The sequence below is a fragment of the Giraffa tippelskirchi genome, chromosome 3 (assembly GCF_054371585.1).
Source record: "Giraffa tippelskirchi isolate mGirTip1 chromosome 3, T2T-mGirTip1v1.2.pri, whole genome shotgun sequence".
Lineage (NCBI taxonomy): Eukaryota > Metazoa > Chordata > Mammalia > Artiodactyla > Giraffidae > Giraffa > Giraffa tippelskirchi.
In genome coordinates this window covers 182,831,508-182,854,876 of record NC_137277.1, presented here as the reverse complement: position 1 = coordinate 182,854,876, position 23,369 = coordinate 182,831,508, and the positions used below count along the sequence as shown (strand labels likewise).

The 23,369-nt window shown below is 48.8% G+C and overlaps 1 protein-coding gene across 2 annotated transcripts in view; it reads left to right on the top strand.

Moving 5' to 3' along the window:
- The window catches only part of NUDC (nuclear distribution C, dynein complex regulator), a 41,695-nt gene extending 21,172 nt beyond the window's left edge, over nt 1-20,523 (top strand). Inside the window, exons 1-9 of one of the 2 annotated variants that reach the window (XM_081580463.1) lie at nt 5,063-5,251; nt 7,830-7,907; nt 16,573-16,776; nt 16,867-16,932; nt 17,658-17,777; nt 17,851-18,045; nt 19,517-19,600; nt 19,695-19,813; nt 20,239-20,523. In XM_081580463.1, the coding sequence (XP_081436589.1) occupies nt 5,171-5,251; nt 7,830-7,907; nt 16,573-16,776; nt 16,867-16,932; nt 17,658-17,777; nt 17,851-18,045; nt 19,517-19,600; nt 19,695-19,813; nt 20,239-20,290 (999 nt within the window). In that variant the 5' untranslated portion in view covers nt 5,063-5,170 and the 3' untranslated portion in view covers nt 20,291-20,523. Of the gene's footprint in view, nt 1-5,062; nt 5,252-7,829; nt 7,908-16,572; nt 16,777-16,866; nt 16,933-17,657; nt 17,778-17,850; nt 18,046-19,516; nt 19,601-19,694; nt 19,814-20,238 lie in introns of those variants that run through there. The other variant, XM_081580462.1, reaches the window with a different exon arrangement.
- The last annotated feature ends 2,846 nt before the right edge of the window (nt 20,524-23,369 follow it).

Genomic DNA, 23,369 nt, shown 5'->3' with positions numbered 1-23,369 from the left:
AGTGAAGAGGGACTCGGGTGTGTGAAGGGGAGTGTGAGACAAGATGAGGTAGGCAGGGCCCTGATGTTGCTGCTTCTCAGAGGCCATGGTTGGGAGCTTGGAATTTATCCTGAATACAATGGCGTTCCATGAAGGGCTACTTTTAAGCAAGGGAGTAACAAGACCTGGCTTATCCTTAAGAGCAATTGCTCTGGCTGCTCAGTGGAGGATGGATTACAGTTCAGTTCAGTTGCTCAGTCATGTCTGACTCTTTGCAACCCCATGGACTGCAGCACGCCAGGCTTCCCTGACCATCAACAACTTCTGGAGCTTGCTCAAACTCATGTCTATCAAGTCGGTGATGCCATCCAACCATCTTATCCTCTGTCGTCCCCTTCTCCTCCTGTCTTCCATCTTTCCCAGCATCAGGGTCTTTTCAAATGAGTCAGTTCTTCACATCAGGTGGCCAAAGTATTGGAGTTTCAGCTTCAGCATCAGTCCTTCCAATGAATATTCAGGACTGATCTCCTTTAGGATGGACTGGTTGGATCTCCTTGCAGTCCAAGGGACTCTCAAGAGCCTCCAGCACCACAGTTCAAAAGCATCAATTCTTCAGCACTCAGCTTTCTTTATGGTCCAACTCTCACATCCATACATGACTACTGGAAAAATCATAGCTTTGACTAGACGGACCTTTGTTGGCAAAGTAATGTCTCTGTTTCTTAATATGCTGTCTAGGTTGATCATAGCTTTCCTTCCAAGGAGCAAGCATCTTTTAATTTCATGGCTGCAATCAGTATCTGCAGTGATTTTGGAGCCCCCCAGAATAAGTCTCTCACTGCTTCCATCATTTCCCCATCTATTTGCCATGAAGTGATGAGACCGGATGTCATGATCTTAGTTTTCTGAATGTTGAATTTTAAGCCAACTTTTTCACTCTCCTTTTTCACTTTCATCAAGAGGCTCTTTAGTTCTTCTTTGCTTTCTGCCATAAGGGTGGTGTCATCTGTGTATGTGAGGTTATTCATATTTCTCCTGCAATCTTGATTCCAGCTTGTGCTATATCCAGCCTGGCATTTTGCATGATGTACTCTGCATATAAGTTAAATAAGCAGGTGGCAATATACAGCCTTGACGTACTCCTTTCCTGATTTGGAACCACTCTGTTTTTCCATGTCTGGTTCTGACTGTTGCTTCTTGACCTGCATACAGATTTCTCAGGAGACAGGTGAGGTGGTCTGTTATTCCCAACTCTTTAAAAATTTTCAAGTTTGTTGTGATCCACACAGTCAAAGGCTTTGGCATAGTTAATGAAGCAGAAGTAGATGTTTTCCTGGAACTCTCTTGCTTTTTCAGTGATCCAACGGATGTTGGCAATTGGATTTCTGGCTCCTCTGGCTTTTCTAAATCTAGCTTGAACATCTGGAAGTTCTTGGTTCTGTTGAAGTTTGGCTTGGAGAATTTTGAGCATTACCTTGCTAATGTGTGAGATGAGTGCAATTGTGCAGTAGTTTGAACATTCTTTGGCATTTCCCTTCTTTGGGATTGGAAGAGAAAACTGACCTTTTCCAGTCCTGTGGCCACTGTTGAGTTTTCCAAATTTGTTGGCATATTGAGTGCAGCACTTTAACAGCATCATCCTTTAGGATTTTAAATAGCTCCAAACTGGTTCCAAACCAGGATGGACTACAAATTGACAAAAAAGGAAGTAAGGAGACCAGTGAGGAAGCTGGATATAGTAGATGTCAAGCAAGAGAGGATGCTGGTTTAGACTAGTAATAGCATCTGCTTCACACAGCAAGGTGAGAAAGAGAATCAGGATGTATTTTGGAGGGAGAGCTAACAGGACTTACTAATGTATTAGATGAGGTCAGACTTTGACTGGTCTAAATGGGTGGATGAGTAAGTTTGGGCTTTTGCAAATCGGTGCTTGAAGGGGCCATTTAGCTTAATGGGGAAGACTTTGGGAAGAATTAGTTTGTGTGTGTTTGGGAGCATCAATGTTGGCCATATTGGTTTTTAAAAATAATAATTCTTGAAAATAATAATAATAGAGTATCTATTAAGAGTTCAGATTTCAAATTGTCTCATGAAGTTATAAAATTTCTTACTGTGTTAAAATACACATAAGATTACATTTGCCATTTTAGCCATTTTTAAGTGTACAGTTCAGTGGCATTAAGTACATTTACATTGTTATGCAACCATTACCAGCATCCATCACTAGCCATGTGAGTTTTGAGATATCTGCTAATCAACCCAAATGCAATGTAGGAGACTTGGGTTTAGTCCCTGGGTCAGGAAGATCCCCTGGAGAAGGAAATGGCAACCCACTCCAGTACTCTTGCCTGGGAAATCCCATGGAGGGAGGAGCCTGGCGGTCTACAGCCCATGGGGTTGCAAGAGTCGGACCCGATTTAGCAACTGAACGACAACAATAAAGGGAAAAAACCTGAAAAACCCAAGTGGGGTTGTCCACGAGCTCAGGATTGATATGGTCCAGAGGCATCATGAGATCACCTACAGAGAAAGTATAGAGAGAGAAGAAAAGAAGGTAAGGACAGAGCCCCCAACATTTATAAATGTGGGTAGGTCAGGACACTGAGAAAGAGTGTTAGTAAGGTGGGAAGAAAAAGCAGATATGTCTGGTATATGGAAGCCCTATTAGTTTTCTAGGTCTGCTATAATAAGCTATTACAGACTGAGTGACTTAAACAACAGAAATTTTTTCTTATAATTCTGAAGGGTAGAAGTCCAAGATCAAGGTGTTGGCAGGTTTGCTTTCTCCTGAAGCTTCTCTCTTTGGCTTGCTGATAGCTGCCTCATACAGCCTTTCCTCAGCTTGCTTAAGAGTCTCTGTGGTGTCTTCCTCTTCCAGTAAGGACACTAGTCATATTGGATTAGGGCCCCACCCTTATGAATTCCCTTAACCTTAATTACCTCTTTAAATAGCCCTATCTCTAAAAATAGTCACATTGGGAGTTAAAGTGTCAACATAAAAATTTGGGGAGGGGGTGGATAAAATTCTGTCCATAAGAGAAGCCTATGGAAAAAAAAATTGCTTCCAGAAGGTGGAAGGGGTCAACTGTGTCAAATGCAGCTGAGAAGCTGAGTAAGATAATAGTGGTCTACTGGCTTCGGCAATAAGTAGGTCATTGTAACCTTGGGCAAAGTATTAAGAAAAGACTAATTAGGGTTTCCCTGGTGGCTCAGTGGTAAAGAACCTCTTGCCAATGCAGAGAACATGGGTTCCATCCTTGGTCCCAGAAGATCCCACATGCCACGAAGCAACTAAATCTGGGCACCCTGACTATTGAGCCTGTGCTCTAGAACCTGGCAACTGCAACTCTAGAGTGGGGAAACTGCAACTACCGAGCCCAAAGGCTACAACTACTGAAGCCCACACGCTCTAGAGTCTGTGCTCTGCAACAAGAGAAGCCCATGCACCGCCACTAGAGAGTAGCCCCTGCTCTCCACAACTAGAGAAAAGCCCACTAAGCAAAGAAGATCTGGCACAGCCAAAATTAAATAAAATTATATATAAAAAAGAAAAGACCAGAGTAAATCAAGAAGACATGGAAAGTGATCAAGTGGAGAAATACGTATAGCAATCTTTTCAAGTTTTGGTGTGAAAGAGAATTGAAAATTGGGGTAGTAGGAAGAGAAAGTGGGGTCATACATTAGTACAAAAAGAAGTGGAGTTAAATGTAAATTGAAGGGGATAATTCAGAAGAAAGAAAATCGTGGTGCAGGAGATTTAGAAAAGAATAATAACAAGAGTAAAATCCTTGAAGAGACTAAGAAGATGAAATTCAATGAAAAAGTAAAGTGGTTGGCCTTCGATGACTGGGACCTGTCCCGCACATTAACAGAAGTGAGGTTGACTACATCACTCGTTACATAATTTGCGGGGACCAGTGCAAAACGACAATGTGGGCTCTCTTGTTGAAAAATTTCAGACTGCAGCAGAAGAGCATTAATCCAAGCACAGAGTCCTTCTAAGTCCGGGGACCCTGCGACTGCACAATTTATAGAGAGCACATGATGATGACAGAGGTAGACTGCTCTCTGGGTGAGTCCATTCTCCTTTTTGGGCCTCAATTGACCCATGGGAGGGTTAGAGGAGATAACTAAGAACATTTCCCACTTCACCCTTCTACAAGCTGGGAGGTCACGCCCAAGGCGTAGGAACAAAGTTTGTGCCTTTTTTTTTCAATTCCAACCATGCCGAATTTGTGCCCAGGCCTTTCTGGAAGAAAGAAATCACTGCAGATGGTGACTGCAGCCATGAAATTAAGAGACGCTTACTCCTTGGAAGGAAAGTTATGACCAACCTAGATAGCATATTAAAAAGCAGAGGCATTGCTTTACCAACAAAGGGCCGTCTAGTCAAGGCTATGGTTTTTCCAGTAGTCATGTATGAATGTGAGAGTTGGACTATAAAGAAAGCTGAGCGCAGAAGAATTGATGCTTTTGAACTGTGATGTTGAAGACTCTTGAGAGTCCCTTGGCCTGCAAGAAGATCCAACCAGTCCATCCTAAAGGAGATCAGTCCTGGGTGTTCATTGGAAGGACTAATGTTGAAGCTGAAACTCCAATACTTTGGCCACCTGTGCGAAGAGCTGATTCATTTGAAAAGACCCTGATGCTGGGAAAGATTGAGGGCGGGAGGAGAAGGGGACGACAGAGGATGAGATGGTTGGATGGCATCACCGACTCAATCAATGGACATGGGTTTGGGTGAACTCCGGCAGTTGGTGATTGACAGGGAGGCCTGGCGTGCTGCAGTTTATGGGATCGCAAAGAGTCGGACACGACTGAGCGACTGAACTGAACTGAACTTTCTGGAAGGCTCCAAAAAGAGTCTGGTGACCATAGCAACTCACACCAAACTCTGGGGCCTTCCGCTCCGCCCACCGCTTCACGAACGCGCTCTTTGATTGGTTCAGCATGTCGACCAATGGCCGGCAAAGCGGGCTGTATGCCGCGCGGTCAATGGCCGTAGGCTCGAAGCGGGGCGGGACGTGAGCGTGAGCGGGCGGGCTTGGGCGGTGCGGCGCCTGCGTATTTCCGGCTTCGCTGCGGAAGGCGGAGGATCGGAGCCATTGGACCGGGCGCCATCGGAAGGGTCGGGGAGAGCGGGACGCGAGTGCGGTGCTCGGATTTCGGAGCGTGGCTGGCAGCTGGCACGATGGGCGGAGAGCAGGAGGAGGATCGGTTCGACGGCATGTTGCTGGCCATGGCGCAGCAGCACGAGGGCGGCGTGCAGGAGGTAACGGCCCGCGCGGTGTTGGCTGGGCCCGGCCTACCTGGGGGAAGGCCCCAGCCACGCTCTCTCCGTCCTTCCCTGCCTTCGAGAAGCCGAGCTACACCCCTGGGCCTCGCGGGCTCTGGGTTTCCCCTCCACATTCTTACTGCACTCGAGCTTCCGGTCTGGCCTACTCGTACCAAGTCTTTCACTCGTACCAGGCCTGGTCCCCCCGAGACCGCTCAGTAGTTTCTGCCTTTGCAGCTCCGGCGTCGCTGCACCCGCCCCCGGAAAAGCCCCAGAGTTTTGGGATTTCTCCCCCCTCCCCCATGCTTTTGGCTTCGTTTCTCCTCTGGTGGCCGCACCCGAAGAGCATCCCTTGGGATGAACCTTTCTAAGCATTGCCACTTGCCTGTACGGAGACTTGGAGTGAGCGAAAGAATGTGAGAGTGGGAGGCGATATTAACACGTGGTCTTTGAATGGGGGAACAGGAGGCCTTATGTTCACGATTGTTTTACACCGCACCTACCAACTTGGGACCCTTCCACGTCTCCAAGCCTCATTTTCTTTATTTGAGACACAGCTACTAATCCTTATTTCCTGAATTTGTAGGAGAGTAGTGTCTCGGAGAAGGCAATGGCACCCCACTCCAGTACTCTTGCCTGGAAAATCCCATGGACGGAGGAGCCTGGTAGGCTACAGTCCATGGGGTCGCTAAGAGTCGGACACGACTGAGCGACTTCACTTTCACTTTTCCCTTTCATGCACTGGAGAAAGAAATGGCAACCCACTCCAGTATTCTTGCCTGGAGAATCCTAGGGACGGCAGAGCCTGGTGAGCTGCCGTCTATGGGGTCGCACAGAGTCGGACACGACTGAAGCGACTTAGCATAGCATAGTGTCTTGAAGGGAGGGACGGTGAGGAATTCTTAGTAACCAGGCTTGAACAGTCAACAAGTATTTGTTCGAGTGATTGATGTGTGCGGGAACATAATTCCTTCATGGTTACCAGACTTAGTAATACAGAGTGGATGAAAGATAAGGACTAACTTAGAAGAGGTTCTGGAATTGGTGTTTTGAACCATGGAAAAGTTCAAAAAGTAGAAAAGCCTGTCAAGATCAGGCTTTTTATTAAAGACACTGAAGGAACTTGCCCAAGATCATCTGACAGGCTCCTGACCTGGAGGGGACTAGCATCCTTAGGCCAGTGTGTGCTTTCCACAGACCATTTCGGGTTCTGTGTCTCTCTGGGGACAAAAGTTTCGAGCTTTTCTTTCCCGTTTCTCATTCAGGTAGGTACCTGTGGTGACCAAGGACTCCTAAGCCCTTTGAGGTCAGAAGAGGACTATTAATTTGCGGATGTGAAAGGCTCCCTCTCCCCACCCCGCACCCCCCCCAAATTGTTGACACAACTGGATTTGGAGTGTATTCATTTTTGAGTGAACTGAAAAAAGTGTGTAGAAGCAGGAATTGAAACCATTGAGATAAAATCTAGCATCAGATTTAGAACCACTCTCTTGGGCAAATAAAAGGGCTTAGTTATAGATGCTAACCTTAGGTCACCACTAGATCATTTTGTTCATCAGAGTGTTTACTGAGCATGTACTCTGAGTCAGGTCTGGTGCTGGGCACTGAGGATGTCGACAGAATCATGGTTCATGGTGCCTGCTTATGAGGACTTCACTCTCCCACAGAGGGTCTCTTGCTCTGGACCAGACACTGCTAGGGACCTCACCAAGGATCCTCACCTATATCCCTGGAAATAGATCCTGCTGCTGTCTCTCTCTTATGGAGTTAAGAAACTTTCCTAAGGTCACAGAGCTCATGTATATCAGTCTTGATACCCAAACTGATGCTCTTAAACCACTTGGCTACCCGGCCAGAATTATTTGGTCTGAACCTTCTTTCAAGTGGCTTCATTTGTTCCCTCCCTTCTAGTTCTGCCCTAGTAACTCAGCCATGCCACTCTGGATGGGTTTTTTACTATGTGGAGAGGAAAGGTGGGCCCCAGGTGTTTCAAGCCCTAGATGCCCATATCCTCAGGCTGCCTCTAGCACCACAAAAAATGTGAAATATATATACACATGCACACAAGAAAATAGGAAATCTGGGACTTCCTGATGGTCCAGTGGTTGAGAATCGGCTTGCCAATGCAGAGGACACGGGTTCAATCCCTTGTCTGGGAAGGCCCGACATGTCGTGGAGTAGCTAAGCCTGTGTGCCACAACTACTGAGTCCATGCCTAAAGTCCATGCTGTCCAAGAGAAGCCACTGCAGTGAGAAGCCTGTGTACCACAATGAAGAGCAGACCCTGTTCACCACAACTAGGAGAAAGCCTGTATGTCACAACGAAGACCCTGTGCAGCCAAAAATAAAAAGAATGAGAAATCTGCCTTTCAAGTGATCTTGGTAAAGTTAGTTTAGGCTTCCTGGCAGAAGTGACTAAGGCCGGGCCTGTGGGGAGGATGTTTCCTCAGTTGAGAGGCTCAGGGTGAAACAGTCTAGTCCCAGGTTCCCTCCTAGGCTAAGAGAGTTAGCTTCTGTGCAGTTGAAGGGCTCCCAATATGGCATCACTCCAGCTTCTGTCTTTGTCTCCTTTCAGCTGGTGAACACTTTCTTCAGCTTCCTTCGACGCAAAACAGACTTCTTTGTTGGAGGAGAAGAAGGCATGGCAGAAAAGGTGAGTGTTGGGGGCCAGTGTCCTTTGGGCGGCTCTGTTTCTCCAGAAGAGCTTACGTGGCCTTCTTTGGCATACTTATAACTGTCAGCAGAAGTAAAATGCCAAGGGCAAAGAGTCGGGGAAGGGAAGCAAGCCATCGTTTATTAAAGCCCCTCACCTCGCCAGCTGCGTTACCTACCTTATTTCCCATGGTCCTTTAACCGTTTGAGGGGCAGGTGTTACTGTCCCCATTTACAAATGAGGAAATTGGTGTGAGTTGTAGGAGAGCCAGGGTTGTCCAAATTCTTGAACTGAGTTATGGGAGAGCCAGGGTTGGATCCAGAGTCTCATGTAAAACTGCCTTCTGCCCCTTACACAATGCTTCTTGGTTCCTTTTCTCCATTGAGGAAAGTAAAAGCGTTAGTCTCTCAGTTATGTCCGACTCTTTGTGACCCCATGGACTGTAGCCCTCCAAGCTCCTCTGTCCATGAAATTCTCCAGGTGAGCATACTGGAGTGGGTAGCTATTCCCTTCTCCAGGGGATCTTCCCAACCCAGGGATCGAACCTGGGTTTCCTGCATTGCAGGCAGATTCTTTACCGTGTGAGCCACCAGGGAAGCCCAGGTTTTCTCTGATTACCTCATTGGGAGATGAGAGTAGGCAAATGTTAGAAATTGAGCTTAGAAGACAGAGGTATAGGAAAACTCAAAGCCAGCCAATCCTAGTCTTCTCTGATTCTCTGACCCAAAGTTCAGGGATGTGAGAATAGTGGTGGTGGTTTTTTTTTTTTAATTGTCTATTTCCTATTTGTGTATATATATATCTTTTTCAGGTTCTTTTCCATTATAGGTTATTATAAGAAATTGAATATAGTTCCCTGTGCTATACAGTAGGTCCTTTTTTTTTTTTTTTAATCTATTTTGTATATAGTAGTGTGTGTCACGGAGAAGGCAATAGCACCCCACTCCAGTACTCTTGCCTGGAAAATCCCTTGGACGGCGGAGCCTGGTGGGCTGCAGTCCATGGTGTCGCTAAGAGTCGGACATGACTGAGCGACTTCACTTTGACTTTTCACTTTCATGCATTGGAGAAGGAAATGGCAACCCACTCCAGTGTTCTTGCCTGGAGAATCCCAGGGACGGGGGAGCCTGGTGGGCTGCTGTCTATGGGGTTGCACAGAGTCGGACACAACTGAAGCGACTTAGCAGCAGCAGCAGCAGCGTGTATGTTAATCCCAGATTCCCAATTTATCCCCCCACCTTGGTAACCATAAGTTTATTTTCTATGTTTGTGAATCTAGTTCTGTTTTGTAAATAAGTTCATTTGTATCATTTTTTTAGATTCCACATATAAGTGATATCATACGATATTTGTCTTTCTCTGACTTACTTTAGTTAGTATGATAATCTAGGTCCATCCATGATGTTGCAGATGGTATTATTTCATTTTTTTAATGGCTGAGTAATATTCCTCTCTCTGTGTGTGTGTACACCACATCTTCTTTATGCATTCATGTGTCATTGGACATGTAGATGTCCAATAGCTTTCATGTCTTAGCTATTGTAAGTAGAGCTGCTGTGAACATTGGAGTGTATGTATCTTTTCAAATTAGAATTTTTGTCTTTTCTGAATATATGCCTAGGAGTGGGATTGCTGGATCGTATGGTAACTCTTATAGTTTTTTAAGGAACCTCCATAGTGTTCTCCATGGTGGCTGCACCAACTTACGCTTGCACCAACAGTGTAGGAGGGTTCCCTTTTCTCCTCATCCTCTCCAGCATTTATTGTTTGTAGATTTTTTGATGATAGCCATTCTGACTGCTGTGAGGTGATTCCTGAGGATTGTGCTTTGTGGTACAGGTTCTGAGACTTTGAATGTCTTCTGATTGCCTAGATTGTAATTATATTTTTGAAGATTCGTAAATAATGAAGAAGATGTCATTTCATTGAACTGTGAAAACTTGACAGTTGTTTTCAGTTAAACAGGAGATCTAATAAACAAAAGGAGACATTTTACAAACTGCTTTCTGTGGCCTCAGAGTTCTAACAAGCAGAAATGCTTGATAATGTGTCTTGGTCTGAGGCTACACTGTTGTAAGGACATCGTCCTGGAGTAGGAGTCCTGGGTTCTTGGTCTAGCTGTGTGGTCTGGTTGATTTCCCACCAGTTCTCTGGTCTTTTTAATCTTCATACCTGTCAAGCAGAAGAAGGTGGACTCACTGACCTTTAGGACCCTTTCTGGCTCAAATATGCTTTCTATATTAGCACTAGCACCTCCTATTTTTCTGTGGGCCAGACTTCCATAAAATATCATAAAAGATCAGCGTTCATTCATTTAATTAGTATGTATTGAGCACTTAACGCTTTGCCTGTGTTAGCTACTGTGACAGAGCCATTGGGATAGCAGAGGTGAATAGACATCGTCTTTGTTTTCATGGATCTCACAGTGTAGACCCCTTACTAAACTCTACTCCCCCCACCAAAAAAAAGACAGTGAGGAAGTGGTGGGTGTTTGGGTAGGAGTCCTAGGAGCATAAAATGGCGACCAACCTAGGTTGGGGGCTCAGGGAAGACGCTGAGGAAGAGGTGCCTGAGGTTCGAAGGGTGAGTAAGGTAGCAGGCAGAAGAGAGAGAGGTGAACGGTATTGAGAAGTGGTGTCTCGGCCGTATCACAAGGATGATGGTAGCTGTTCTGTATTGTACGAAGGGTGAGTAAGGTAGTAGGCAGAAGAGAGAGAGGTGAACAGTATTGAGAAGTGGTGTCTCGGCCGTATCACAAGGATGATGGTAGCTGTTCTGTATTGGACGTCTGCTGGTTCCTCTGTTATGCTCCTTGCCTCTTTGTTCCCTTAGAGTCAGCTCTTTCCCAGGAGGTTGGTTGGACTTTCAGGCAGGCAGATACCTGTCCAGCCTTCCCAACTGGTCTCCAGTTGTAACACCAGTAACTCGTTTGTGTTGAGGACCTGCTGTGCACCGGGCTACCAGATAAGTCCTTTCCAACTGTATTATTTGAGAGCATGTTCTCTGGAGCTAGGCAGATGTGGCTGAATTCTGGTGTGCCCCTCTCCCTGCTTGACAACTGTGGCTTTGGATGAATCACATTCTGAGCCTCATTCCCCCCTGCTGCCCCCGGAAGAGGGGATAATCTTTCACAAGGCTGTTGTGCGGATAAAAAATGTCGCTGGCACATGAGAGTACAAGTTCACAGTCCCTTTTTTGAACCTTTTGGGGCCAGATGTATTTTGGAATTTAGAGTTCTTTGGGTTTTAAGGTTAAATATGCACTATATTGCCTCCTAAAATCCAAAAGAATTCTAAATCTCAAAACACATCTGGCCCCAATAGGTTCAAAAAAGGGACTGTGAACTTGAATTCTTGGGCTTCCCTGGTGGCTCAGACGGTAAAGAATCTGCCTGCAATGCAGGAGACCCTGGGTTGGATCCCTGGGTCTGGAAGATCCCTCAGAGAAGGGAATTGCTACCCACTACCTCCAGTATTCTTGCCTGGAGAATTCTATGGACAGAGGAACTTGGCGGGTTACAGTCCATGGGGTTGCAAAGAGTCAAACACGACTGAGCGACTAACACTTTCACAGTGTGTATACTGTATATAATATACTCTACTCCAGTCCAGGGGTCAGGAGCAGCATAATGTAATGAAACATTGATATTTCTGCAGAGAAGTGTATATCCATATTTATGCCAAGATATGAAGACCGTAAATACCTTCATGCTTCAAACTTGGAGAAACACAAAAACACTTCAGTTTTTATAGATTTTGAAGCTAGGCATTATGGATTTGTATAAAGGCCATAGTGATCAAATCAGTATGTTATTGACATAGGAAGAGACAAATAGACTAGTGAAACAGAGAACTCAGAAAAAGTCTAACTTTAAGATGTGTCCAGTAAGGTAATTCCGTTCATAGGCAAAGGATGATTTAATAAGTCGTGCTGCTACAACTGGCTATTTGTAAAAGCACCAAAAATGTAAAACCATTTGTTTTATTCATATGTGTGTGCTTGCTAAGTCACTTCAGTTGCGTCTGACTGTTTGCGACCCTATGGACTGTAGCCTGCCAGGCTCCTCTGTCCATGGGATTCTCGAAGCAGGGATACTGGGGTGGGTTGCCATGCCCCTCCTCCAAGGGATCTTCCTGGCTCAGGGATTGAACCTGTGTGTCTTATGTCTCCTGTATTGCCAACTAGTGCCACCTGGGAAGCCTGTTGTACCCATATCTAAAAATAAATTGCAGATCAAGAAGAGCTTAGTAAGGAAAGCTAGGAAACTATGTATAACCTTGTGTGGAAGAGACCTAGCAAGGATAGAAACCTGGAAGTTATAGAATAAAATATAGCTGTTTGTTTCTTTAGATATAGAAACTGGCAGAAGAGATGCAATGACATATAGTCATTTGAAAAACAATAGATCTGGAAAAAACGTGCAATGCAGAGGACAGATAAAATTTAGGAGCCAATTTAATATGCAGGAACTCTTGTAAGTTGACAAGAAAAGGATAAATGGAAAAATGGGCCATTCCATGAGGAGCATATGAAAAGATGCTTACATTCAGTAGTAATCAAGGAAATGTAGGTGAACTAAACAGTGAGATGGCCTTTTTTTCTGGTCAAACTGACAAAAATGTATTTTTTTAATTGCTTATAGGGATGTGGGAAAAAAGGGTACTCTTCAGACATTGCTGGTAAAAGTGGATTATAGTTCTTTTTTATTATAAAAGAAGCTCAATATCACTAGTCATTAGAGAAAGGCAAATAAAAACCACAGTGAGATGTCACCTCACACTCACTAGGATGGATTCTGTCAGAACCCCCCAAAAACACTTAAGTGTTGGATAAGGTTGTGGAGAAATTGGGACTCTTGTGCACTATTAGTGGGAATTTAAAATAGTGCAGCTGCTGTGGAAAACAGTATGGCAGTGCCTCAGAAAATTAAAAAATAGAACTACCGTGTGATCCAGCAATCCCATTTGTCCCCTGAAATTGGAAGCAGGATCTTTTTTTTTTTTAATTTTTGTCTGTGCTGAGGCTGAATTACTGCATGGACTTTCTCTAGTTGTGGTGAGTGGGGGCCTCTCTCTAGTTAAGGTGCATGGGCTGCTCGTGGCGGTGGCTTTTCTTGTTGTGGAGCGTGGTCTCTAGGGCGAGCAGGCTTCCATAGTTGCAGCACATGGGCTCAGTAATTGCGGTTCTCAGGCTCTAGAGCTCAGGCTCAGTGGTTGTGGTGCCCGGGCTTAGTTGCTGTGCGGCATGTGGGATCTTCTTGGATCAGGGATCGAACCTGTGTCTGCTGCATTGGCAGGTGGGTTCTTTACCACTGAGCCACCAGGGAAGCCCTGGAAGCAGGATCTTGAAGAGAAATTCGCACACCCATAGCAGCACTGTTCATAAGAGCCAAAAACTGGAAGCAATCCAAGCATTCATTGATAGATGAAGCAACAAAATGTCATACATCCATGTAATACAAGATTATTCGGGCTTCCCCGATGGCTCAGCAGGTACAGAATCTGCCTGCAATGCAGGAGACACAAGAGATGCAGGTTCAATCCCTGGGTCAGAAAGATCCCTTGGAGGAGGAAGTGGCAACCCACTCCAGTGTTCTTGCCTGGAAAATTCCATGGACAGAGGAGCCTGGCAGGCTACAGTCCATGGAGTTGCAGAGTCAGACATGACTGAGCACACACATACATATATATTATTCAGCCTTCTAAAGGAAGAGCACAAGCCCATTTATATGAAGTTCTAGAACAGGAGTGTGTCTTCTCCCTCAGACGCGTCCCCCAACTCCATGGTCAGGTTCAGGACCTCGTGCCTTTGGGTTTAGTTTAAATACCTCTCAGGAGTCTTCCTTGGCCAGTCTGGTGGGACCCACTCTTTACTCTCCTGTCACCCAGGCTAGGTCAGGGAAAGCTGTGTTCAGGTATGCCCACCGAACACTCTGGGGCCTAGAACTGGCCCAGCCCTCCTCACCCCTTCCTCACTCTGCTGGGCTCTGGTTCCCAAAGACATGTCCAGTGACAGAAGCTTGACTCTTGACAGTCTGCCAGTTGGCACCCTGAGTAGGCTACAGTCTCACAGGGGTCTCTCTGTGGGCCTGGGCCCAGGTAAAGCTGGTGGGAGGAGGCTGGGAGGAGGGGTCAGAGGCTGCTGTGACTGGCCTTGACTCCGCCTGGTGGTTCAGCTCTGCCCTCATCTGCCTCCAGGAGCTGGGAAGGAACAGGACGAATGGGACGTGATTCACTGGAGCTGGGAGAGGGCACAGCCCCACTTCTGCCTCCCCTTGGCCACTGGTTAGCAGATGGCCTGAGTTCAAGGTCTCCCTGATTAGGGTGGAACAGCCTCTGCTGGCATAATTGGGCCGTGACCAACCCCTTCTGTTGACAGCACAGTGGCCTTCAGGTGGCTCATTTCTTTCTTACACGCACCTCAGTTTGTTAACCCATTTGGTTTTGGGGTGCCTTTGGTACCCTTTAACCTCGAAGAGTGTGGAGCTGCTGTAATGTGGCATGAAGTTGGAGGTTTGAGGGTAACAGGAGGAATTGGCACCCAATGAATGAGAAGCCACAGGGCATCTGGCAGAACCCTAGGCCTAGGAGCCCATGGCTGACTTCGGTGACCCTGAGCCCCACGTGGTTCCCCTCAACTCTTGCAGATCAGTTTCCCTCCAGCTCTGGCTCAGAGATTCTTGAAAGACGGTTTGTTGACCACTGATGATGATGTGGGTGCCCTGTGAGGCCTCCTCCAGGTGTGTGGCTTGACACAGAGTTTGGTTTCCTACGTTGGGTAAATTCCTGAGCCTGGCAAAGGTGAAGAGGTGAAATTCAACAGACACTTGAGCTGGTCCTGGAGGATAAGAAGCTGTTTGCGAGGTGACGTGGGAATAGAGGCAAGGATGTTCTAGGCAAAGAACAGCTACGTAAGACTGCTTTTAGAAACAATAGGATAGAAGCACAGAGAGATGACCTCAGGGTTCCACAGGTAGAAGGAGTAGGCCAGGATCTCAGATGTAGGTGTGACTCAAGTACGCATGAGAATTGGCCAGGAGGGCTTGTTAAGAGTACAAATTGCTGGGCCATACCCCTGGAATTTCTGATTCAGTAGGCCTGGAGTAGGGCCTGAGATTCAGCGTTTCTAACAAATTATGGGTGATGCTAAAAACTTCTATGGATCAGGGGGACCACACTTCAGGAGCTTCTGGTGTAAAACATGAGGGGTAACCATTCCTCCTGTTGTTATCTTCATAGCAGAGAAGGTGCTTCTCCACCAGCTGACCCTGGGTTAGCCTCAGCCAGGCAGGGGGTGTTGGGAAGCCACCAGTTCATATGCAGTCGGTTTGTGGCTAGGACTGTGCCAATCTCTTGACAAATGTCATATACAGTCTTCATGATGGCTGATGAAACGGGCTTAGAAAGGTCAAAGTCATTCTCTTGCCCAAGGCCACAGTGCCAGACCAGGTGGTAACAGTATTGGGCCGTAGAGGGAGGCAGCTAGTACGAAGCAGGTTAGAAGCATCCTAGGAAGGTGTCATGGGAGAGGGTAGATTTGAAATGGATAGCTTACAGGCTGAGGGGAGGAAGACGCTGGCATTTTCCCTCCAAAAAGCTCTTTCTGGCCTGAGAGCTGAGGAAAAGCTTCTCGGGCTGAGGCTGGAGTTCTCCTGACAACTTCACTCTGCTGTGAAGGACTTTCAAAGCACTTATCATTTGATCTGCCTGACATTCCTGTGAGGTAGGGACTCATCCTCGCTGATAAGGACTCTGAAGCTCCCAGGGGATCTTCCCGACCCAGGGATCAAACCCGCATCTCCTGCATTGGCAGGCAGATTGTTTAACCGCTGAGCCACCAGGGAAACCCATTAATACCATTAATAGGTTAAGTAATTTGCCAAAAATACAACAGCTAGTGTGTGACAAAGCCTGGATTAGAATGCAGAGACATTACTTTGCCAACAAAGGTCCGTCTAGTCAAGGCTATGGTTTTTCCAGTAGTCATGTATGGATGTGAGAGTTGGACGGTGAAGAAAGCTGAGTGCCGAAGAACTGATGCTTTTGAACTGTGGTGTTGGAGAAGACTCTTAAGAGTCCCTTGGACTGCAAGGAGATCCAACCAGTCCATCCTAAAAGAGATCAGTCCTGGGTGTTCATTGGAAGGACCAATGTTGAAGCTGAAACTCCAATACTTTGGCCACCTCATGCGAAGAGTTACTCATTGGAAAAGACCCTAATGCTGGGAAGGATTGGGGGCAGGAGGAGAAGGGGACGACAGAGGATGAGATGGCTGGATGGCATCACCGACTCGGACATGGGTTTGGGTAGACTCCAGGAGTTGGTGATGGACAGGGAGGCCTGGCGTGCTGCGATTCATGGGGTCGCAAAGAGTCGGATACGACTGAGGACTGAATTGAAATGAACTGTCCAACTTCAGTGTTGGGTTTTAGTCCCTGGACTGCCTTTTTTTTTTTCCAGTGGTTGCTGTTTATTGAAGCAGATACTTTGCAGGTATTCTCATTACAACTCAATGAGATAGACGTGTATTAAATCCCATTTAAAAGATGTGGAAACTGAGGTTCTAAGTGCAGTGCCTTGCCCAGGCAGTCAGAAATGGGACTGGCTTCATGTCTTGGAACATGTCGTCTCCTCCAATGCCTCATCGCCTTCTCTTCCTTCCTCAGCTTATCACACAGACCTTCAACCACCACAACCAGCTGGCACAGAAGGCCCGACGGGAGAAGAGAGCTCGGCAGGAGACTGAGCGGCGGGAGAAGGCAGAGCGGGCAGCCAGGTTGGCCAAGGAGGCCAAGTCAGAGACCTCCGGGCCCCAGATCAAGGAATTGACTGATGAGGAGGCCGAGAGGCTACAGCTGGAAATTGACCAGGTAGGAGTGGGCTTCCCTCCCCTACCCCCTGACCCCCATGGACACTAGAAGTGGGGCCCCTCTTGCCAGCTGTTTGCCCCTTTGCCACAGAAAAAGGATGCTGAGAATCAGGAGGCCCAGCTCAAGAATGGCAGTCTTGGCTCACCAGGGAAGCAGGTGAGATGGACTGGAGGGGTTTGGGAACGTCCCGGGCTCTTCAGCCACTCCCTTTCTCTGGAATGCCCACCCCACCATTCCCGTAGCTTTGGGAATCCTCCCCATACTCCAGGATCCCACATTGGACCAAAGTGGGTTAAAAAAAACCCTAAAGCTCACTGGCTTAATTTAAGCCTTGGCAGGAAAGCCCGGGAGCCAGAGATGGGCAGTGCTGCATGGACACCATGCGAGTGGGCTAGGGTCTGCGGTGCGTTTCTCTGACACACCTGGGGCATGCTCTCCTCAGGGCTCCTCCCACTCCCACATAATGTTTGGGCCACTCCTTCAGCTCTTCAGAGGTTCTGCTCTGAAGCTGGGTGCCCACCTTCCAGACAGAGAAGGAAGCTGACCGTTTGGCAGGCTGGTTTTCCATTAGAACAACTCTGCTGGCAGCCACTTCCTGACCTGCTCTGGGCTGGGCTTCCTTCCCCAGTCCCTTGGCTGGGACTGCCAGCTAGGTCCCCAGGGTCTCTGACTACCACCACTCCCCAGCTGTCCCACATTCTCCCCATCTGAGCTCCTCTCAGGCAGAGCTGGCAGAGAGCCAAACAGGTTTTACCTCTGACTCCCAGTGGGCCATGGACTGGGCAGGGACCAGGTCTTCTGTGGCTGTATGTGCCGTGCCAGCCAGTGGGGTTCAGACTGGGTCTGTCAGGCAAGTAGCTGAGCACCCCAATTGTGAGCAGGAGGCCGAGGAGGACGAGGAGGAGGAGGATGAGAAGGACAAAGGGAAACTGAAGCCCAACCTCGGCAACGGGGCGGACCTGCCCAGTTACCGCTGGACCCAGACCCTGTCAGAGCTGGACGTGAGTGCGGGGGCTGGGGCGGCGGGGAGGGAGCCAGCCTGGGGCCCCTCCTGACTGCTCCTGCCCTGTGCAGCTGGCTGTGCCCTTCCGCGTGAACTTCCGGCTGAAGGGGAAGGACGTGGTGGTGGACATCCAGCGGAGGCATCTCCGGGTGGGGCTCAAGGGACAGCCGGCGATCGTGGATGGGGAGCTCTACAACGAGGTGAAGGTCGAGGAGAGCTCATGGCTCATCGAGGACGGCAAAGTGGTGACTGTGCATCTGGAGAAGGTGCGAAAGGCCCTGCCTCCTGGCCTGTGTCCTGATTGGCTGTTCCTGAACTTGGGGGCCCTGCTGGGGGCCTGATGGGCTGTATCTTATTTCATCCCCACAATAAGACTTTTATAGTATGTCTGTCACATTTTAGAGTCAGAAAAAGGGCAGCTCAACATATCTGCCCAACTTTTGCCTCTAGGAGAGGGTCAAGTTAAGGATCAGAATTGTCTTTAGTACCAAAGCCTTTTCCTTTCCATTAGGTTTTTGTTGTTGTTGTTCTACCAGTTTCTTGCTACCAACCCATCTCCCTCCACCCTCATGCACTCATGCTCAATCATGTAACCCCATGGACTGCAGCCTGCCAGGCTCCTCTGTCCATGGACTTTCCCAGGCAAGAATACGGGAGTAGGTTGCCATTTCCTTCTCCAGGCCCATTAGGGTTTTTTCTAGTTTTTATCGTGGGTCTGAATTTTATTTTGGGTCTTTGTTGCCATGTGCGGGATCTTCCTTGTGGCATGTGGGATCTTTGGTTGCGGCACATGGAATCTAGTTCCCTGACCAGGGATCGAACCTGGGCCCCTTGCCTTGGGAGCTCGGAGTCTTAACCGCTGGACCCACCAGGGAAGTCCCTCCATTAGGTTTGTATCGATACAAGCATTCAATTCAACAAATACTTGAACACCTACTACGTGCCAGAGACTGTTCTAAGTGCTGGAGGGAGAACAGTGAACAAGACGTAGAAAACTGTGCCCCTCGGGAAGCCCGCGTTCTCCCCCTCCCCCTCTCAGAGAACTGGGATACAGACCCCAGTAAATGAACATGGTCTCTGTGAAGTGCCAGGGCCCAAGGAAAGTGTCCCATGGCACGTACTGCCTGGCCCTGCCTACTTGACCTGCCTTGGCTGCCTCTCACTCACCCCTCTGTGCCCTCGCCCTTGCATTTCCTCCCACCTGGAATGTCCTTCCCTGCTTTTTAACAGATATCTATTAACTCTGTACTATGGTCACGTTAGTATGTAGAACACCAGCTGAGAACCTAACTGCTCAACAGAACATAACATGGAGTGGGCACTGCCCACAGAGTTCCAGACAGAGGTCCTGCCTGCCCTCAAACCCAATACATTTAAGACAAGCTTCTTTGAGCCGTTACCCCCTCTGCCCCCTGTCCTGGGGAGGGGGAGGACTGTTCATGCATGTCATTTAAGGCCCAGCCCATGTGTGTCCTAACCTCTCCCTCCACCCTGGATGAGTATCTCCCTCTGTACTTTATTCTTTCCCTTATCACACTGACTGTCTCCGTGTCTGTCTCCCCCAGCCACCTGGGAGGGCAGAGGTCTTGCCCATCTGCCCCTAGGTCCCAGTTCAGGCCTCAGTTCCCTGATGCAGGATGTGGCTGGGAGAGAGTTTGGTGAAAAAGCTGGGGGGTGGTCACCAAGGTCAAGAGCGAGCCACCACCCATCCCCAGGTGGTCCTCCTCTTCCTCTCAGATCAACAAGATGGAGTGGTGGAGCCGCTTGGTATCCAGTGACCCCGAGATCAACACTAAGAAGATCAACCCCGAGAACTCCAAGGTGAGCCCAGGCTGGTTGGAGGACCTGCGGTTGGGAGGTGTGGGGCCTGGGTGGCCCCAGGGCTTCCCCCACCCTGTCACTCTCTGGCCCCCAGCTGTCAGACCTGGACAGTGAGACCCGTAGCATGGTGGAGAAGATGATGTACGACCAGAGACAGAAGTCCATGGGGCTGCCTACCTCGGATGAGCAGAAGAAACAGGAGATTCTGAAGAAGTGAGCGATGCAGAGATGAGGGTTTGGGGAGGTGTCTACAGCTGGGACCTGGGTGACAGCAGCGAGTGTTTACTGAGCAGAAACAGGAGCTGCCCCGCCCCTTCCAGGATGAGCCAGCCAAGTTTATGGCTTTATAGCCTTGGCTTGCCTCCTCTAATCACTTACTGAGGTCATCTTGAGGGCAAGGCCACCGCAGGGTAGGAAAGGGTAATAGGCGGTCACCGTCACCAACAGAAAAAGCAGTGCCAGTGTTGGCACCTCAGCATCCAGCCTTGGGGAGACCTTGGGGCCCCCACTCCTGCCCTGTGTGGCTCCAGGTTGCTGAAAGTTCTAAACAGATTAGACCTCATGTTGGAGGCTGAGAGAAAGGAACAGATTTGGGGGAGACGGATGGCCTGTCTCACCTTCCTGCTTTGTCTCCGCAGGTTCATGGATCAGCATCCAGAGATGGACTTTTCCAAGGCCAGATTCAACTAGCCCCTGTGTTTGCTCCCTGTGTTTGCTCCCCTAAAGTCTCCAGGCTGAGCTCCCGGCCCCCCACTTTGCTTTCCCACCCTCCCTGGGACTGGTGGGCTGCAGGACCAGGGCAGGCATGGGGCTGGCCGGCACACACAGGTCCCAGGCCATCATGGGAGAAGGGCTGGGGCCTTGGGGGGTCTTGTCCTCCCCACCTGGCCTGCTGTTACACATTAAAACCATTTACCCAGTTCCACTCGTGTCCTCTCTTCCTCAGGCCTCTTAGATCTGCTGCTGGGACCTGGGGGCTTGCTTACTCACCCAGGGTCTGTCATGTGATCTAGGGCAAGTCCTTGCCCCTCCCTGGGCTCAGTTTCTCATTACTTAAATAGAGGATTCAGACAAGGCTTCTGGTCTATGTGTGATTTTGAACAAAAGGGGTTACAGGCATCAAACATGTCAGATGCTTCAAGGGGCCCATGACTCAGCAGTGTTTAAGACCAGCCTGAATTGATGCCATTTTCATCTCTGAGACAGTTTCCCACTGCACTGGGTCTGTCCTCAGTCCTGGAGCAAGTGTTTCTAAAACTACGCACTACTTCCCAGAGGCAGAGAGCAGCAAAGCCTAGGGGCACCACCTAGGCCTCAGATGGGCTGGCTGTGTGGTGAGGATCTGGCTGGGAAGGCAGGGGGAAGCTCAGTGGGGCCTGTTGTGTCTTTGACCTGGATCCTTGCAGATTTTAGGGCTTCTCAGAGTGAGCCACTGAGGCTGTGCTAGGGCTAGAGAGGTGTTCTCTTTTGCCCCAATCCAGCCACCAGAGCTGACCCTTGCCCCGCTTTGGCAGGAAGTACAGGTCACAGTGCAGAGTGCCATAGAGGTTATGGTAACAAGAAGAATGGGTTCACTTGCCCAACGTGCTATGCCCTGTGAGCCACAGGTGACCCCTGAATTTTTGGGACACAGCATACCTGTCCTTTTGGCATCGCAGAATAGCTTGTTAAAGACTTAAGCTATGCAGGATTTGGCTTTGTCTGTTTATCAAACTTACAAACCCCTTTTTCTGGGAATGCCAGTAGTGGTTCCCAAGGCTGAGCTTAGATAATGGGGCTCAAAAAAAGCTTTGGCCCCAGAGGCCCATTTTCTAAGCTCTCAGATTGCTTCTTGGCAGGCAAGCTGTGACAAACCTAGACAGTGGATTGAGCAAAGACATCAGTTTGCTGACAAAGGTCCGTATAGTCAAGGCCATATTTGCGGTAGTCGTGTGGATGTGAGAGTGGGACCGTAAAAAAGGCAGAGAGCCGAAGGATTGATAAATTCAAACTCTAGTGCTAGAAATGACCCTTGAGAGTCCCTTGGGAAGCAAGGAGATCAAAACAGTCAATCTTAAGGGAAATCAACCCTGAATATTCTCTGGAAGGGCTGATGCTGAAGCTGAAGCTCCAGTACTTTGGCCACCTCATGCAAACAGCTGACTCACTGGAAAAGACCCTGATGCTGGGAAAGACTGAAGGCAGGAGGAGAAGGGGATGACATGGATGGTGTCACCGATTCAATGGGTACGAACTTGGGCAAACGGAGGTGGTGAGGGACGGAGGCCTGTCGTGCTGCAGTCTGTGGGGTTGCAAACAGCTGGACACAATTTAGTGACTGAACAAGGGCCAAGGCTAAGTTGTAAGGGCTGTAGCATGACTCTCTGTCCAGTGATATCCCGGGGTTCCAGTGCCCCATAGTCATTTTCTTCACCATTTTTTTTTTTTTTTGGTGGCCACACCGTGTGGCACTGTGTGGGATCTCAGCTCTCCGATCAGGGGTCTAACCCATGCCCCTTGTAGCAAAAGTGAAAGTTGCTCCGTCGTGTCTCTTTGTGACCCCATGGACGGTAGTCCGCCAGACTCCTCTGCCCATGGAATTCTCCTGGCAAGAAGATTGGAGTGGGTTGCCATTCCCTTCTCCAGGGGATCTTCCTGACTCAGGGATCGAACCCAGGTGTCCTGCTTTGCAGGCAGGTCCAGCCACCAGGGAAGCAGTGGAAGAGCAAAGTCCTAACTATTGGGCTGCCAGGGAATTCCTGGCCTGTGGTTATTTTCAATCACAGAGGGCCATGACCTGGATGGAACAGCAGAGCCTAAGGAGAGGGGCCAGTTCTATCACTGGTACTGAGCCTGCGGTCATGGCCACAGGGACCATCCTGTGTGTCCAACAGGAAACTGAATAGACAAGTAGTTTGTCTAGTCAACTTTCCAAAGGGTGCCCATGAGGACAGTAAAAAGGACTGTGGGGGCGGCTGCAGGTGACGCAGGGGCAGAGAGGGATCCCGGACACCTAGCTTTATCAGTCAGGACTTGGCTGGTGGGCCTGCTCTGGTCTCACAGAGGACAAACACACTCCTGTGTGTGAGGAGTAGCAGGAGCCTTCTGAACCCTCATAGCTCAGTTGGTAAAGAATCCGCATGCAATGCAGAGACCCCGGTTTGATTCCTGGGTTGGGAAGATCCCCTGGAGAAGGAATAGGCTGCCCACTCTAGTGTTCTTGGGCTTCCCTTGTGGCTCAGCTAGTAAAGAATCCACCTGCAATGCAGGAGACCAGGGTTTGATCCCTGGGTTGGGAAGATCCCCTGGAGAGGGGAAAGGCTACCCACTCCAGTATTCTGGCCTGGAGAATTCCATTAACTATACAGTCCATGGGGTCGCAAAGAGTTGGATACGACTGAGCGACTTTCACTTTTCTGAACCCAGCTGGGCTCTGATGTCCACACAGAAGGATCTGGCTTCTACCCCAAGCAGGTCAGTTTGCCAGCTTGGGGGCAAAAGTGCCAAGAGGCAAGCTTCTGGGTACAGAGCCACAGTTACTAGTATGTGACCCACTCAATTCCTTAACACCCCTGAGCCCCAGCCCCTGTGAAAGAATGACCCCACCCTAGGACTGTTGGGAGGGCCGAGAAGACACCAGTGATCCTCAGTGCTGTCAGCACCAGGGAGAGATGGGGGAGCCACAGGTCTGAGGCGGGGCTGGGTGGGCGCTGACATGCACTTAGGGTTTGGAGAAACTGCAGGGATGGCCAGAAGCAGGCCCACCTGTGGGCAGTGAATTGGGGCAAAA